At 33.2% G+C, this 17,190-nt stretch overlaps 3 protein-coding genes and 1 non-coding gene across 5 annotated transcripts; 2 read left to right on the top strand and 2 right to left on the bottom strand.

Annotated features, from left to right (window-relative positions):
- Positions 1 to 1,584: 1,584 nt before the first annotated feature.
- LOC133028912 (uncharacterized) lies at positions 1,585 to 2,279 on the top strand. The gene has a single exon (XM_061113252.1). It carries the CDS (start codon positions 1,636 to 1,638, stop codon positions 2,056 to 2,058), a length of 423 nt encoding a protein of 140 aa, XP_060969235.1. The 5' UTR covers positions 1,585 to 1,635; the 3' UTR covers positions 2,059 to 2,279.
- Positions 2,280 to 2,733: 454 nt separating this feature from the next.
- Positions 2,734 to 6,827, bottom strand: LOC115714137 (65-kDa microtubule-associated protein 8). The gene is made up of 11 exons (XM_030642698.2): positions 6,604 to 6,827; positions 6,286 to 6,489; positions 5,859 to 6,116; positions 5,546 to 5,758; positions 5,090 to 5,245; positions 4,860 to 5,019; positions 4,597 to 4,748; positions 4,362 to 4,449; positions 4,110 to 4,183; positions 3,459 to 3,533; positions 2,734 to 3,365 (listed from the first exon to the last, which is right to left on the bottom strand). The coding sequence occupies exons 1-11, from the start codon at positions 6,685 to 6,687 to the stop codon at positions 3,027 to 3,029; spliced, it is 1,803 nt and encodes a 600-aa protein (XP_030498558.2). The 5' UTR covers positions 6,688 to 6,827; the 3' UTR covers positions 2,734 to 3,026.
- Positions 5,104 to 7,234, top strand: LOC115714138 (uncharacterized). The gene is made up of 3 exons (XR_009687239.1): positions 5,104 to 5,239; positions 5,482 to 5,765; positions 5,987 to 7,234. It is a non-coding gene; the product is annotated as an uncharacterized LOC115714138 (transcript).
- Positions 7,235 to 11,310: 4,076 nt separating this feature from the next.
- On the bottom strand, positions 11,311 to 15,738 carry LOC115715116 (uncharacterized). 2 transcript variants are annotated; one of them, XM_030643927.2, is made up of 10 exons: positions 15,434 to 15,738; positions 13,739 to 13,821; positions 13,463 to 13,575; positions 13,062 to 13,130; positions 12,700 to 12,815; positions 12,539 to 12,593; positions 12,300 to 12,420; positions 12,122 to 12,169; positions 11,935 to 12,029; positions 11,311 to 11,846 (listed from the first exon to the last, which is right to left on the bottom strand). In XM_030643927.2, the coding sequence occupies exons 1-10, from the start codon at positions 15,529 to 15,531 to the stop codon at positions 11,748 to 11,750; spliced, it is 897 nt and encodes a 298-aa protein (XP_030499787.2). In that variant the 5' UTR covers positions 15,532 to 15,738; the 3' UTR covers positions 11,311 to 11,747. The 2 variants fall into 2 exon arrangements, with proteins under 2 accessions (XP_030499787.2, XP_030499788.2); XM_030643928.2 differs by lacking the exon at positions 13,739 to 13,821 and having other exon boundaries at positions 15,434 to 15,736.
- Positions 15,739 to 17,190: the final 1,452 nt, after the last annotated feature.

Below are 17,190 nucleotides of genomic sequence, written 5' to 3'. Positions count from 1 at the left end.
CTTTTCTCACAAGTAATACAAGCAAAAGGGAAGTAGGCTATTACCACTATCACGGGGCTGAACCTCTATAACAACTCTGTGTTCTTATTGTTCAACATTGTTCAATTATTATTGTTCATTAATCGCTTAAGTGACTCAAAGTCGTTGGCTAAAAGCGATGTCAACACATTAAATACTTGCTTTTAGAGCAACACACCACCGCAATGCACAACTGAGACCAAGCCTCACCGACGGCAAAAGAAAAAGGCAAACAGAAAAAATTGGCTGAAACAACATATGAACAAGAACAAAAGAAGAAGAAGGTTCTGATAATCAAATATAATAATAATGCCAAAAGAGAGAAAATGAATGGAAAAATAGGCGAGAAAGAGAAACAACTGACAAAATATTTAAGAGAGAGAAACTAAGAGAGAAATTGGGTGGAGAGAGAAATTAGGCGAGATAATGGCTAAGAGGGAAAGAGTAATTGGTGGTTTGTTTTTTTAAAAAAAATTTACACAAAGTACTTAAAATCACATTTTTTTATTATTTTTACGGATTTGTTTATTTATTTTTTTTACGAATTTGTGATTTTTAGAAAGAAATCAACATCATTTTCGTGCAGCAATGTTACACTACATTTTTGCAATGTGAAAACGTGTAAACAACTGTCTTTTTTAGAATAACCTAAAAACAACGCTAGATAAAAAAAGAGATTATTTCACAAATATACAAAAATAATAAAAAATTATAAAAATACGGTTTCACGGAATTTTAAATATTTTTACATTTTTTTTTATTTTATTTACAGAAAATACGAGTTTTTTATGTTGTACTCTTATTAATTTGTTGTTAATTTTTTGTTATATGTATGCTATTTTTTGTTATTGTTTTGATGCTATTTAAATGTTAATTTTATATAATTTTTGTGTTATTTTTATGGAAAACCGTAATAATGTAAAAAAAAAATTATTTAAACGTAAAAATAGTGCTTTATGTAATTTTCCCAAAAAAAGAAAAACCATAAATTGTAAAAAATTATTTAAACGTAAAAAATAGTGCTTTGGTAAAAACTTATTTTTGTTTTGGCTAATTAGTAATTTTTCTCCCTGAACTTTAACATGTACTAAATCGTGCTCCCTGAACTTTTTTGGCCGTTAAAAATTCCCCCAAACTATTGAGATTGTTAAATTTAAGGACTTTTGTCTAATTTTAGTAAAAAATTCTAACATGGATGAAAGTTTAAGGGGCATGATTTAGTACATATCAAAGTTTGAGGTGCATGATTTGGTAGATGTCAAAGTCTGGGGAGCATGGTTTAGTACATAAACAATCACTGAAACAGTAAAATTGAATGAAATTAGACAAAAGTCCTTAAATTTAACAATCTTAATAGTTCGGGGGAATTTTTAACGGCCAAAAAAGTTCAGGGGCACGATTTACTACATGTTAAAGTTCAAGGGAAAAAATTACTAACCAGCCTTTTGTTGTTGTTTTATATTAGAGTCACGTCGTTTTATGGAAGTACATGTCGTTTAAACGTAGAGAGTGGGACCTAATCTTCCCGCCAATTTCATAATAAAATCGTATTTATCATGAAATTTCCCTCCACCCAACCAAGAGAGAGAAAACAAACAAAGAAAGAAAATCTCGGCAATGGCGGACGAGGAGAAGGAGGAGACGATTCGACCTGAAATCCCAACCGGCCGGATCAAGAAGATAATGAAGCTAGATAAGGACATCAAGAAGGTTAACGCAGAAGCTCTACTTCTCATCTCGCGCTCCACTGAGCTCTTCCTCAGATTCCTCGCCGAGAGGTCTGCGGAGGTTGCGATCGAGAAGAAACGCAAGATCGTCAAGCTCGAACACATAAGGGCGGCCGTCAAGAGGCACCAACCGACCAGCGATTTCCTCCTTGACTCACTTCCACTGCCTCCTCAGCCGTCACATAAGCAACCATCTGACCGGAACCACTCTCGCAATGTTGCTGAAAAGCCGGTCCCTGTCGGAACTCGCCGAATCGATGATTTCTTTAGCAAGTCAGCAAATGAAGCCCCAATCGAAATCAACGAATCTTAGGCCTCGTCTCCTTGCGAGCCTTGAACTGAAAGTCGGTGTGAATTTCAGCTGATTTTGATTAGAGTTAGCTTGAATTGATAATTTGATGGTTTTGGCTGTAATGGAAACATCATCACTAATTTTTTTTAAGATGTCACATTTCTAAATGGTTCTAATATATATGTTAATTTATAGTTTTTGGAATATTCTGGCGAATTTGAGTAGTTGACTATTGCTATCGTTATGGTTCTTTCTTATTTTTCTTTACCAAAAGTTCTACCACAGATTAAGACCATGACTATTTTTCGTTAAAATTTGTGATATGGAATTTTCGAGAGTTCAAGGAATGAGTGAAAGCTTCTGTTCCTGTCTTCCTGAGTTCCATTTCAGGTGATTATTTAAGAATAAATTCAGACCGAAATTTTGATTTTTTTTACCAATGTGCCTGTTGAATTTATGAAGAACAATGTACTCTTTACACGATTGAACCACTTACTTATTTGTGTTTCTTTCATGTAGTGCTGAAGGAGCGCATGTAGAGGCATTTGGGTTATGGCTGTTGATCTGAGCACGGTAACCCTAACCAAATTGTTTATATATTGTTTTTAAAGTTGATTGCACATATACAAAGATATACATGTACTAGGAGCCTGGAACAATATTAGTTAATAGAAATACAGATGAAACACAATATGCTGTTGCTATGGGTATGTTGGCAATCATATATTGCTCAATTCATGTTTTATTTTAAATTTTGGAGAAAAATACAAACTGGAATTAAATTTTATTTAGATTTGAACTCAGTAACTGCACACTCTATTGTACTAGTGACAGTAAAAAAATCGACCATCCTAAATTTTATTTGCTCCTAAGTCTTATTTTCCGTCAGTATCCACCAATTATCCTGTTCTGGTACTTGGCTTCTTGCTGGTAAAAGGGGTTGAAATTTTCTGTGATATGATAATCAGATGGGAAAATAGATTCTATATTCAAGGTGAAAATGGGCCGGAAAATGTTGATACCACTGAAGCTGTTTCATCCCTAACATTTGGAGCATAGCCAGGTCGTGAAAACATCTTTTGTCTTTGTACTTTCTTTCCTTCCTTTATGAAGGATATACCTTGAGTGGTTGAGCTAATATTGTTTGATCCAAATTGCTGAATTCCAAGAGATATCCTTCTGTTTAAAGGCATAGGACTGGTAAAACCTCCATTCAGGCTCCTTTCTGATATTCGCTTACTACCAGTGCTTGGCCTTGGCCCAAATGAATTTTCTAGTTGGACTACAACATGGGTCTGTACCTTCTTCTTTTCCTGTGATGATAAAGACTACATACAAATTTCAGGATGTCAAACACTAGTGAAACATAAATTATGAGTGATTATTTGAACTTCTGAGTGCATACTTAAAATAATGCTTACCCGTTGTCTATACTTCTCTTCCTCCCTTTCCTGCCTAAATACATTATATTCTTCCAACATTGCCAGGAGTGGTACCTGTATAAGAATTTTCTTTTAGGGTTTTATGGCCTAAATTTTATATTTACATTTTTCTGTTCATACATAATAACCAAAATCAATAATGGATAAATTGTAGGATTTTGTAGCAGTTTATTAATGATTCATTGACATCACAAGTTTTAGTGGGCTGATGTAATCTAATTAGTGAATTTAACTCTGATGTTTAAATTGTAATTGACAGTTGACAAATTCAGTATTTTTGTGTCTGAATTATTTTGGTAGCTATGTCTGTCACAAAAGTAAAGTTTCCTATTATTGTACCATTCTTCGGTGTTTTCACAAAAAAAAAAGAAGAATCATTCTTCGGTAATGGACTTAAGTCTAATGATATATGATTATGAACTAGTAAGAAACGTGTCTTTTTTATTTATTCAATGTTTTTTAATGTCTTAAACTTCATTATATATGAATGTATACTCTCTAGATTCATGAAAGTCGAAATGGTAAATCTGTTGTGCATTTTAAGATGGTGCTTTGAGTTTGAAAGTCGAAATGAAAATTTTAACAAAAATTTTGCCATAAAATCATAAAAGGTAGTTCATCATATCATACCTCATCATACAGGAAAACCTTATTTCTTTCTTCTTCCCAGATTCTAGTCTTTTCTACCAATGAATCCATTAGAGCTGCAGGTCAACAATGCGCAGAGAGAGTCATCTTAATCAGAATTCTAATACATTTTCTTAAGATGATCTGAATACATTTTCTTTGGTTGAGATTTTCCTGATCATCAATAGTATCACTAACTTTCAGTTTTGTGCTTTTTAGTATAGACCTTTGCCTGTTATTCATATTTTCTTTTACCTGGGATTTTGTTGACTGTTATTCTGGCACGTTCTGCTCGTTTTAGGTTTCTATGAGCACCTCTGCTTACTGAGTATCTGTTCTCGTCCTGAAAGAATAAATCAGTATGGAAATGTCACAGGCACATACATAATGTAGATCATGCATAGTTATTAATACTTGTTTAAACTTCTACGTAGGATTCACTTTATTGTGTTGGAAGACATCAATGAAAACAATGATATTGGAAACAGACCCTGCTATACTCTTCCAACCATCGTTCTTCATCACGTGCTAGCATCCATCTTTCTGCCTTCTCCATTATAGCCTTTCTGCTTGAAGCTTCTTCTTTGGCTTTTGATATCTGTTCATCCATACTGACGAGGAGATCAGCATGGTCAATCTCTCCTATTATTGTACATAAATTCAGATCAGTTTCTGGGTTACTTAAATCTTTGGAAAAATATCATTTATCTTTTTCCTTTTTCCTATCATATAAGGATTTATCAGTACACCCACCTGAGTTAATGAGGTTAATTATGTTATTCATTTCTGCTCGGGAAGGAATCTCCATATGTGAACGATTGCATATTTCCTTAAGCTCATTCTGTTTTTTGAAGAACAATTCCTTCATCTTACTTGCTTTTAACTGATCCAGTCTCTTGACTTCAGCCTCAGTCTTGAAAAAATTTGAATTATTAGTTCCTTATAATTGGTGTAACTTTTTATGTACAATGAACTTTGTTTACCTGCAGGAGTATACTTTGGGTAAGACTTCCTGGATCTGATACCTCTGCTGATGACACCGACAACAATCGAATGACATGGGAAAATAATCGCCGGTCTTCATAGGCTGTGTCCATAAGATTCCACAAGTTTGTTAACTCTTTACCTAGCAGGTGAAGCTGCATTAAGAATATTCAGAAATACATCATGATTGTGCTTTACTTCACCAAAGTCTACCTTTGGAAGATAAGGGAAAATGTCTAGCCCTCTATTATCTTTGCATCTGCTGGACTTATATTTTCTTTCATCAAAGTTTGGATTTTCCTAGTCATCTTTTAGTTGCTGCTTTTCTGTATTCTTACTACTTTTCAATTTTTAGTACTTTGAAACTGAATTATGTTTTGTTGCTATGCAGGTGACACTAATTAGGTCGTTTAATTGAAGGCAAATTCAGCCGAACATCTAATATCAGATCTAACCTTTTCAAGCCGCTTTTGCTTTTCTTGCTCGAGGGAATCCACCGCGCTGTTGAGCTTAACCAAGACATGGTTGCTTATGTTTTTTGAAATCCCACACAAATCATTTAAGCTTGGGTGAACTTCACCAATGATATTGGTTGAATCCAGTCCTAATATTGTAGACAGCTTGTGGACTGTATCTGTATAATGTTCCACTTTCTGGAGACGTTCATTCTGTAAAGTAAGCAATTCAAAGGCATAAGAATTAAAATGTATTGATTTAGAATTGAACTCTTAGAATATCAATGAAATAATTGTGAACCTGCTACAGTACCTTCTCATTATGGAGTCTTTGTAGCTCAATTTGATACTCCTCAAGTTTCTTCAGGGATAGATCGTTATCATTTACTTTAAGGTCCAATACAGAGTCACTACATTCTGATTTACCTGCTATTTCTGCAGAAATTTTCTGAATTTGGCCTTGCACAGTTCGGAACTGGTTCATCCTCTCCTCTTTCCTCGATCTCATCTCCTGTAGAGCTGGTGTGATGGAGTCTAGCTGCTCTTTCAGTGTTCCTGCCAGTCTATCTGGCTGATAAGATGAAGGATATAAATCAGTTCAATGAAGTGCAACAAAAGGATTGCTTTAATGATTCACAAATCATGAACTTAGATCCTACTGCTATTCGGTTAATGAAACATTGTATTAAGGCATGTCCTTTATCATATTATTTGACTTAACAGGGTTTTAGTTGAACTACCCGACCAGGGAATGATCGTTCACCAAGTGATAAAAGAAGATGAGTAAATTCAGCCTCAGCTTCCGCCAGCTCCTGATGCAGGCGAGCTCTTGACGTATTTGCTGCATCAACTTTTCTCCTGTAGACCTCCACACACTCTTGTTCCAAATCTAGTAAGACCTTTTCTCTTTCAAATTGATCTTCTCCTACTTCATTCCATATCATCTGTCAAATTTTAGTTTGAGGAAAAAGTAATGTCAAAATGAGTATCATGATAGAAACCATTTCTAATCTATTATATTCATTCATAAATATTTAATGATGAAATAAAGCTCTTGCCTGCAATTCTTGTAGTAGATATCCACATGAAGTTTCTATCATTGTTGAACTTCGTGTTCCTATCGAAGTTTGAAATGAACTCATGGGATGCTGCTTGCTCTATATGCAGATCTCAGAGATTATTGTTATTATTATTATTTTTGGCTAAAAGGGGGTGAAGTTCCTTGATTGGCAGCTAAGGAATGAGGGACAGGGAAGAGAAAAGAGAAGAGAGAGTCAAATTTAGTGGAGCTTTGGTTGTGAGTTTTGCTTTAAAGACAAGGGTGACTGACAGGTTGGTACCCCTAAGCTTTGGGTTCAAGAATCACCAAGTTATGTCTTTGCAGTCTTCTCTCTTTCCCTCTATTAATATTTGAACTGAAAATAATGAGCTAATATGGAACTCTCTCAACTCATTAAGTTAAAATCTCTCATTCAGAGATTTGTTTACTTATTTAGTATTTACATTGACTTGCCTTAATAACACGTAAATTCTAAGCAACATAGGCCTTTGATAAAAAAGTTCTGCGCTCAATTTAGAATGTTCACATCTGGCTTTTTATGGTTGAGTATTGAGTTACCTGTAATCTAATCTATGATATAAACAGTGTCAAAGATCGGATGATGATCACCAACCAAATCACAAATTCCTTAATTAAGTGATAGCTCATCACATTCTTTATGATTAACTCATCAATTACTTTATAAGTACATTTTTTATAATTATTAATGTATGTTTTCCTTTGTTATCTACATACCAAAAAAATAAAATAAAATAAAAGGAGCCGGTTGCACTTTTTAATCTAGATGAATGAGAAAAATGTTTCATGATAATAATCTTTTGGTTTAAGGTCCAATTTCTTATTTGTCATTATGACGTGATTAAGGCTTAATCAAGTGTATTTACAATAAAGCAACTTACTTTTTTTCACCTTTCCATTATATAATTATGGTTGATTAGAGCAATCAAAGTCTTGCACATGAAGACTGTATCATGTATGTGGGGACTAATAAGGAGATAGTGACGGTTTATCGATTAGATACCATGAGTGTCAAGTGACCATTTCTAATGTCAGAATATAAAGTACAAAATGAAACTGATTATGTTACCATTTGTAAGAACTTGCCAAGTAAAAGGAAGATAGACTCAGATAATCAAAATTAGGGTGCCCTACGATTTTGCATTACTCAAACGAAGATTGCAACCCAAGAATTTGGGCCACCTCTATTGTGAAGAAATGATATCTACTTCTTTGCTCCACATGCTGCTTTCCAAAATGCCTACTGTTGTTGGTATTTTGTCTTAGAGAACAAAAACATGAGATAAAAATGAGAGGAGATTTTGTTTTATTTCAGAAATATAATGCATATCATGTTTCTAAATTATTAAATTTTCATTTTTTTTTTTATATTTTCAACTCTTACAAATAAATAATTTGGATGTGTAACTTCCAAAAAAGTTCCACCCATAGGACCTTTTTTTTTTCAGAAATAAATTAATCTCTCTTCAAAGGTTTATTTGCTTAAAGAAAATGGTAAAGTTTTGAAGATGACAGTGACAGGGTAATATGAGAAATGAGATTTGAGAACAACATTTTAGCCATTCCATGGACGTGTTACTAGCGAGATAATCCAACAGGCCAATAAGGAAAAGGATGGAGAGAGGATATACCATCATTATCACCCTCTTGTCTAAGTACAAGTATTTGTATGTATCTTATAAATATATGTATTTATATAGCATAGCCTGCGTTGTACCCCTAATTGTTTCATCACAACTTAAATTCCGATTTATTAACTTAATTAAATACCACTAAAGGACAAAGAATCATGTGGAAAATTACCAATTTGCCCTTGTCTAAACCAAAAAGGATTCTTGCCACCTAGGGGTATTTTTGTCAAACCTAATACCTCGAATACGCCCAATATTTCAAATGTCTAACTAAATTGCCCCGCTATTACTAAAATACTAACTCATAAAAAAATGTAATTCTATTGGCCAAATGTCGTGTTCCAATATTACCGGACATAAAATATGAATAACATGAAATTTCATACATAACATAAATAATACATCTAGAATTCAAATATATCACCATAAATTCATAAATCATAATTAAAAGTCTAATTCTGAATTAAACCCTAATAATCTACTAATTTGTCATATTAAAATTACGCGGTCTTTACAAGTGTTGTAGTGTTGAGGCGCACCTACCTAAATTCAAAAAAAAAAAATAATATTTTTGATACTTTTCTTATTTTATTTTATCTTTTTTCGGCTATTTAAAGGAATGGACTTTCACACTTTTTGACAAGCAATTATAGAGTACGAGTTAGAGAGATAAAAAATGATCGAGAAGGCTTTTCAAAAGAGTTTTTCAATAATTTCTTCTTCTTTATTTTCCACTTATGTTCTTAATTGATGTATGTCGAATTGTTACGATGATCAAGAGTAGTTAAGCAATTTATGTTCTTTCCTAATTTTCTATGTATTTTATTTCATTCGTACTTATTTCTTTTAATTGTCTGGACATCGATTAAATATTTATGATTCTGATACGAGATCTAAGAAGTGAGTGTGCTATAGTGAAATAAAAACAAATTTTGATATAGGACGAGAGTACCTATGTGGTTTGGATAGCTTATAGAATTTTTATGTTTAATGCCTTTTACATATTTTAATTTTTTATGAAAGTAGAAAATTTGCATGTAATTGGGATTTATATATATGAGAAGACTATAAATTACTTGAGTAAACCTGCTATTGCATAAAAATTGGTAATAAAAATTAATTTATGTTAGACCATAATATATTGATACAATTAAAATCAATAACCCTAAATTATAATCATTATTAATTCACACATTGATTTACTTGCTTCCTGTTTTCATTGTTTTTATTAATTTTTCTAATTTAATTTTATCTTAAATTCGAAATAATCAAATAAAAGTAAAAGTTTAATTTTAAAGTACTTAACTACAATTTTTGTAGGATCGACCTCACTCTTTGTGAGTCTATAAATTGTTAACGATACGTATACTTGCGTGTAAAAAATCAACAATACTCTTGCAACATATTTCGATACTGATTGGGCCAGTTGCATTGATGATAGAAGATCAACAGGAGGATATGCAGTATTTCTTGGCTCAAATTTAATATCTTGGTCTGCAAAGAAACAATAAGTGGTAGCTCGATCTTCAACTGAATTCGAGTTTAGAACTTTGGCAAATGCTGCAACAGAACTCAAGTAAATTATCTCACTGTCCTCTGAACTTCAGTTTGCGGATGTTTCTGTGATTTGGGTGGACAATCAAGGAGTAGCTGCTTTTGCTACTAACCCTGACTTTCATGCCAGGTGTAAGCACATTGAAATAGATCAACATTTGTGAGGGATCAGATCTTAAATAATGAAATTTCAGTGAAAAGTAATTGATATACTCACTAAATCTTTTCCAAAAGACAAGTTTTATTATCTCAATGCCAAACTCAAAGTTGTAAACATATCTTTTCGTTTGAGAATGAATGATAATACCAGTTAGTTAGTTAGTTAATAGTTAGTTGGTTAATGGTTAAAATTTCTGTTATTAATATTGTAATTTTCTGTTAGTAACATAATACTCTGTTTGTATTATTTTGGTCTATAAATATTGGTTTCCCTCTCATTTTGATGCTATGATTTCTTAGCATCTTAAAGAGGCTTTCTTCTTTTGTTTCCCTCTCATTTTGATGCTATGATTTCTTAGCATCTTAAAGAGGCTTTCTTCTTTTATTCTCTCTGTGTTAAACTTTTCAGATAGAAAGAAAGCAAAAAATTGAAACTAAAAAAAAAAAAATCTTTCCACATTTTCAGTGTAAATAATAATAATAGTTTTATCAAGAGGGTAATTTCTTTCATTGTTCTTGGTTTTCTCAGACCAAATGAAAATTTATTATGATTTGTTCACACTAGCAGCAGAGCAAGCAAACCCAGTCCCTAATTGAAATGTCAAGCGCTGACCTGAGATGTCAACTCCATCCCCAGCAGCCTTCGTCAAAGAGGAAGAAGGCGAAATCGTCGACCTTGTAGAAGTGTCGATCCTCGTCTGCGGCGGACGAAAAACGAGAACTAAGGATGGGGTTTTCATGATGCAGGGAAGCAATTCGTGGTGCTCATTTACAAAACCAATACAATTACAATAAAGCATTTCTGTATAGTAGTTAGTGGTGAAGCTTGCTGTCCAAATCTGTTATAGAGCTAGTCTCACATCCACAATTAATATAAACAATGTAGTTCTTTATATAAAGAACTGTCCACTATCAAATTGTCCCTTTAGGACATCCGACAAAATTAGAACGTTATAGAGAAGATGAACAAATCGAGAAATAGTCTAAATTTTTTTTGTTAAATATTTTAGTTCCTCAGCTAAAACCACATGCTTAATGCAGAAGTGATCAAATATTTTTAATATCCAGAAGTTGATCATAATTTAAACTAAGTTTGGCACTTACCTTTCATACTGTTTCATTCATTTACAAACCCATTGTTATGATAAGTCATTAGCATTTTATATAATAGTGAGCAGTGAATCTTGTGGTAAAACCCTTCAAATGTATCCACATATCAAATGGACCAAGTAATACCAATTCAGAAAGAGATTAGTGTTACTTTCTTCTTTTCTCAGCACTCTTCTCTATATTTGCAACTAATTGTGTTTCGACTCCACATACAATGCATTAGACACCAGTTATGGTAGGCAAAGATTTCTTTATAATTTAGGTATTTTGCTTTTCAATTAAGCAGTGCACAGTACATAATTTAATTGTTCCTCCGGTCTGATAAATCACTTCTGTACCCGAGTAACATTTGGCTACTCGTATATACTTCATTACAATCTGAAAGCGTTACAAATCGCCAATGACTTTCCTGTCCTCATCTGTTGGAAACAAACTCTGCTATGCTCATAGATACTCAATTTCCCATTTGTGGTTGAAACATTGTGTAGTGTCTCCTTCAAATTAGAACAATATGAGGAGTTATAGGGTGAGTTTATAGTGAATCAACCAAGTGGGAAGCCGCCATATGTGAACAGAAGGTGTGATTGTATAATTCCAGGGACATTGGTAGATTTCAAAATGGAAAACTCTGCATAGTCTATCTTAGTCTGACAGATAAGTTGTTTATGAATCAAGAAAGAAGGCTGTAAGATGGCATGTCTTCGATTCGCATAACATCATCCATTAAAAGCTCCCTCTCTAATTGTGCCCGAGTAGATTTTAAAACCTCCTACAACAAAATATGTACAGATTAAAATAAGTACTCAATGAATTATTATTAACAAGTAAAAGAGAATGGCAAAAACTTGGCTTCTCACATTAAACTCCATGTATGTGGCATTTCTCTCAAGCCATTGCTTGTCCATAACCATGAAAGCCACACAATAGAGCAAGTCAAAGGCCCACTCATTTTCTGGAAACACATTTTTGTAGTTACAAAATGTTAACATCATGGGTAAACAGTTCAGTTCATCAATCTAATATAAGTTTATTCCACAATCTTACCTGACAACATCTGCAAGAAAACAGATCTAACAAAGGTCCTTGACTTTACTGAAAGTAAAAAATACAAGATCTATAAGTTTAATGCCAAAGAAATCAATGGTGTTAGTATTGGTATCTTATTAGAAACTCTGAGTTAACTCAATCAAATTCTGAAGACATATTGCTTTTCTTAACTTACTGGTGTCAAGGTCAAGCATTTGCATGATCATAAATGTGATATTTACTCCAGCCACAGCAAATGGATATTCCCAAGCAGCTGGCTTCCCTCCCTGCTTCTTTAGTAGAAGCTGGAAAGATGTCTGCAACGATACGCAGTAAAAGAAAATTAGTGAAATTGCAAATTTGATTTTTTAACTTGGTTTCTTTTATATTTTTTCCTCTTTTATATAAGATAACAAAGTATTTTTTTTATCTTACTGAAAATGTCTTGGCAAAGAACAACAGGTTCTCCAATGAAATAAATCCAGCTCCTCTGCTCCAAGTTAAATATTAGTGAGAAATGAGTGACAGGATTTTACACTAAAAGATGATAGAAAAGGAGTAAAACAAAGCTGCAGTAACTCAAGGTAAATTTTAACCTGAAATCGGTTGATGGATCTTTACCCTGCCAACCCATTTCTTTCCATTGATCAGATATCAAGCCATGAAGCTCCTGATTAGGGTAAGTAGCAGCCCAAAGAGATCTCAATGCTTCCTGTTCTCATAAAATTTTCTTAGTGAGTAGATACTGGGTAAAGAAGAATAGTTCAAACTAAATCATATACATGGAAGAAAAACAAATCATCTTCTTTATATAAAGTATTTTAGAACAGACAACAGAGAAATCTTAGTGTATTGATAGTCATAAGGTTATTGTTCTTATAATATCATCAGGAAGTGTCTAGTTTTAAAAGGTTATGAAATATAGTTGCAATTTAAATTTGAGAGCATGAATATACACCTGATGATCTGGCCTAGAAGCATCAAAATAAACCTTCATTCGATGCTTAAGCCGTTTAAGTTTCTCCTCCTGCAAGTTATGAAAGAAATCAACAATAGAATACTGACACCAAGGCGGGGAATCAATTACAAAGCCATTTTCATTTAATCACCGAAATTGTCTAAAACAAATATATGTTCATAAAGTTTTGAATTACCATCTTAAATCTATGATCAGACAGATCCCCCAGAATACCATAGGGTAATTTTTAGTTGTAGCGCCAACATTGACTTAAAATCATAATGATATCACAACATATTTAAGTATATAACCACTGAAAAATAAAAAATAAAAGAAAACGTGTATCCCAGTTCCTTATTTCTTAATGTCATCATCTTAGTTTTGACTGTTGGATTACTTGCCTGTTGGGGTGTCAAGTTGACGCATATTCGTTCATAATGTCCTTTTCTCTTAAAGCAAACACAAGTGAGGCCTTTGCCAATCCATGTAGGCGAAACACAAGTTGCATTGTCATCTGCATAGTGATTACAACACAATGAAACGCCTAGTTTCAGCCAATACAGTTAATTATTTACAAAATAATTAAATATAAACATGCAGTTCATCTCTAATCACGGCTATTAAACAACCAGAATTTTGACACAAGAAGTAGCAGAGTTCACAAAATCTTTAGTGACCTGAAACAAGAGCAACACCAAAGCATTTCATAACAGCTAGGTGATTTACCACTGATTTTGCAGCCTCTCCAAATAGTGGATTTCTGTTTCACATGAGATAATTTTATTTGCTAGCTAGAGAAAAATAATTACAAAACTAAAGAAAATATGAATACACATACAATATATTTGATATCAATGACTATGCCTTTTCTTTTACAGTATCAATACAAATGACACACCAGATTTTGCATGTGTACAACAATCTTGCATATTAAAAAGAGAGCAATAATATTCAAGAATATGATGATGATGTCTGAACTAAGAAAATTGTCATGGGATGTGACCAACTTTATAAAGTATAAACTCTCTAACCAAACGCCAACTACCTCAACCAAACTGGCCCAATGCTCCAATTATTTGAGGAATGCCGAGACAAGAGTATAGCCAATTCCTTGTTATCCGAATGGCATTATAGAGGAGACGGCACGTTGTTCTAGACAATTCAAGGCCTCAACCCAAATTGGTATTTTGTGTATAGCTGTGGTATTGTCTTATATAATATTTATCTTATATAATCCATCTAAAACATAAATACGTTGTGTCTTGTGTATACATAGACATAAATACCACAACAATCATGCATATACTTCTAAATATAATTTATAAAGAAAAAAAATGAAAGAGGGGGTTTCACACGCTGTGGGAAACACAACATCACGTCGAACAAAATGTGGTTCATATCTTATATGCTAATACCTATCCCTTTTCACGATATGGGCAAAGACCGAACCAAAATTTATGTATAGATGTTGAAAATAAATTAATATGCATATTTAATTTTTTTAGTCATTGCATGTGGAACCTGATCCAATCTGGTCGGGAGAAAAATAATGCACGCGCTTATAAATATTACATGCAACTTTAATATATATATTATTATTATTTTTATTTTTTAACTTAAAGCAAGTTCAATTTCTCATAACAGTGACTCTGTTCCCTCCCAAGCTCTCATTAACAATTATGGTAGTGCAAGATTATAAAATATTAAAAAAAAGCACCGTCCAACATTGCAAAAAAAAATAATAATTATAAAACTAATTAAAAGAAACCCCAATTAGTAAACTACCGAAAAAAAAGTACATGGACATGGAAAACTATGAGGTTTTGCAGGTTGTGTTGGGTTAGCAGTAACATGTGGGTATTCATAAAAGGGTTCATCTCATTAAAGTTTGACCATGACCAGTCCAATCAACAAAGACCGTCCTCATGTGATGGGACCATTTTTATGTAATTGATAGTCAATGATTTGATTGAACGGTACCGTTAATTAAACACACAGCATAATACCCCTAAACTTCCGTGAATTTACTCAGGCACCGTCAACTCTCCCCAACATTTGCAAATCGTCGATTACATTTATTCCGACTTATATATCACACACACATCAATACATACATATATATTTATATATAGAGAGAGAAACTACGGTAGAGTGCCAGAGTGATCAGTGCTCCTTTATATACCAGAGCGATTTGAACGATACATTTTAATTTCAATCACCGATCACGGATTATTGAGCAATCGATTCGAATAGACTGTTTCTCATTCTAATTTTAAGGATTTCAGATCGAGATCGTAAAAAAGAGATATGAACATAGAGATATGTATCATAATGAATCGCGCACAGAGATTGAAAGGAGAGAAAGAAAATACCTGATGAAGCAGAGTTGTGGTGACCGGTGCAACGGGAAACGGAAGAAGATGATGATGATGATGATGAAGGAGAAAGTGTACGGATAGGGACGAAGCATCTCTGAGTCCTAACGAGGCTCATCTCTATATATTCTCTAATCCCAACCCAACCGCTGCAATTATTCTCCAATGGGTTCTTCTTCTTCTTCTTCCTACTGTTTAGAGATAGAGAAAGTGTGTTTGGTTCGGAGCTTTGTGAGCTCACTTTTTGCCACTGAAGACGTGGGACTCTACTCTAATGTCTCAATTACAAATCAAAATATCTATTTCTTCTTAATATATATAGATGAGTGGTAAGTCAAAATTTCTTGTTAATTTTTACGCTTGAAAATATATTTCGGAATATTTTTTTTCAAATTTTTTTTATAGGTTTGTTCGTTATGTTTAGAGTATCATCTCTGTAACTATTCGGAATTTTTATAAAAATTTACAAGGATGATAATGTAATTATAATCAATATTGCTATGAAAAAAATATTTTGACATGTAATTTAGGACATAACGATTAATTAAAAAATTATAATAAATTTTTTTAATTAATACTCATGCTATATATATTTTCCCTTTCTCTAACAAAACTTTTATTATTAATAATTTGGAAACAAAACGAGTTAAGTAGGGTTGCCCACAGGCATTAAAAGACAAATGACTTTTTCCGAGAAAAGGGAAACGAGGGAGAGAATTTAGTTATTTGGTGCTAATTTCATCGCCGAAATTGGATGTTAATGATTTAATTAAATTGGAGCAAAACTATTTTAATTAATTGTTTTTATTAGAGGGAATCAATTGTGATTGCCATACCACTCATTAAAGTCTCTATTTAATTCAGGGGAGATTAATATATACACTTTTAATCAAAATTAAAATATCAAACCCTCAATAAAAAAGAAAGAAAAGAAAATGGAAGTATTCAAGTGGAGGGACATGAATTTGGTTGTTTAGTTGAGAAATGACAAGAGTCCCCAACAGCTTGAACACAGTCCACATGGCAGCCGCCCCTAGAATAGAAACCACGCCCACGTCATCATATAATACTACTACAACCACGCGCTCCCATTCCTTTAAATAATATATTATATTAATTTAATAAATAAATAAAAGACTATTTAAACTTTTTTTTTTTTTTGAAAGAACTTGTGCTTTATTAAAACAAGAAGCAAGACAAGCAATAAAACTACAAGTTAAATGGAAGGTAAAGAACCTTTCTATACTAACTCATTATCTAATCCAATGCCTAGCTTAGCTAAATTATGAGCAAGAACATTATTTTCCCTAGGAGTGTAAGAGATAGCTAGCCTTGGACTGAAAGATAACAAGTTCTTAATACTAACAAGAACATCATCCAATACACTATTATTCCATTTACAAGAGTTAAGTTTGTCAACTATTGATTTACAATCTGTAAGCAAAACATCTACAGGGAGAGAAATCAGCTGAGCCCATTGAATTGCCTGAAAAATAGCCTTAGCTTCAGCAACTGCAGGCGGCACCAACCCAGAAAAAGGAGCAGAAAAACCAGCTTTCACTGCATTATCAGCATCTAAAACCACCACTCCAATACTGTGCCTCCGGTTAATAGAATCAATGACTGCATCTGTGAAGAGTTTAAGCCCTGTAGCAGAAAAAGACTACACTGGATTCGAACAAGGAGCTGGTTGGGAACCTGTGATAGGGTGTTGCTGAGCATCCAAAAACTTAAAGTAAAAAACAAGAGCCCAA

This window comes from Cannabis sativa, chromosome 4 (assembly GCF_029168945.1).
Source record: "Cannabis sativa cultivar Pink pepper isolate KNU-18-1 chromosome 4, ASM2916894v1, whole genome shotgun sequence".
NCBI classification, from domain to species: domain Eukaryota; kingdom Viridiplantae; phylum Streptophyta; class Magnoliopsida; order Rosales; family Cannabaceae; genus Cannabis; species Cannabis sativa.
Note: the sequence above shows the minus strand (reverse complement) of the source record. Positions and strands in the feature narration are given on the sequence as shown.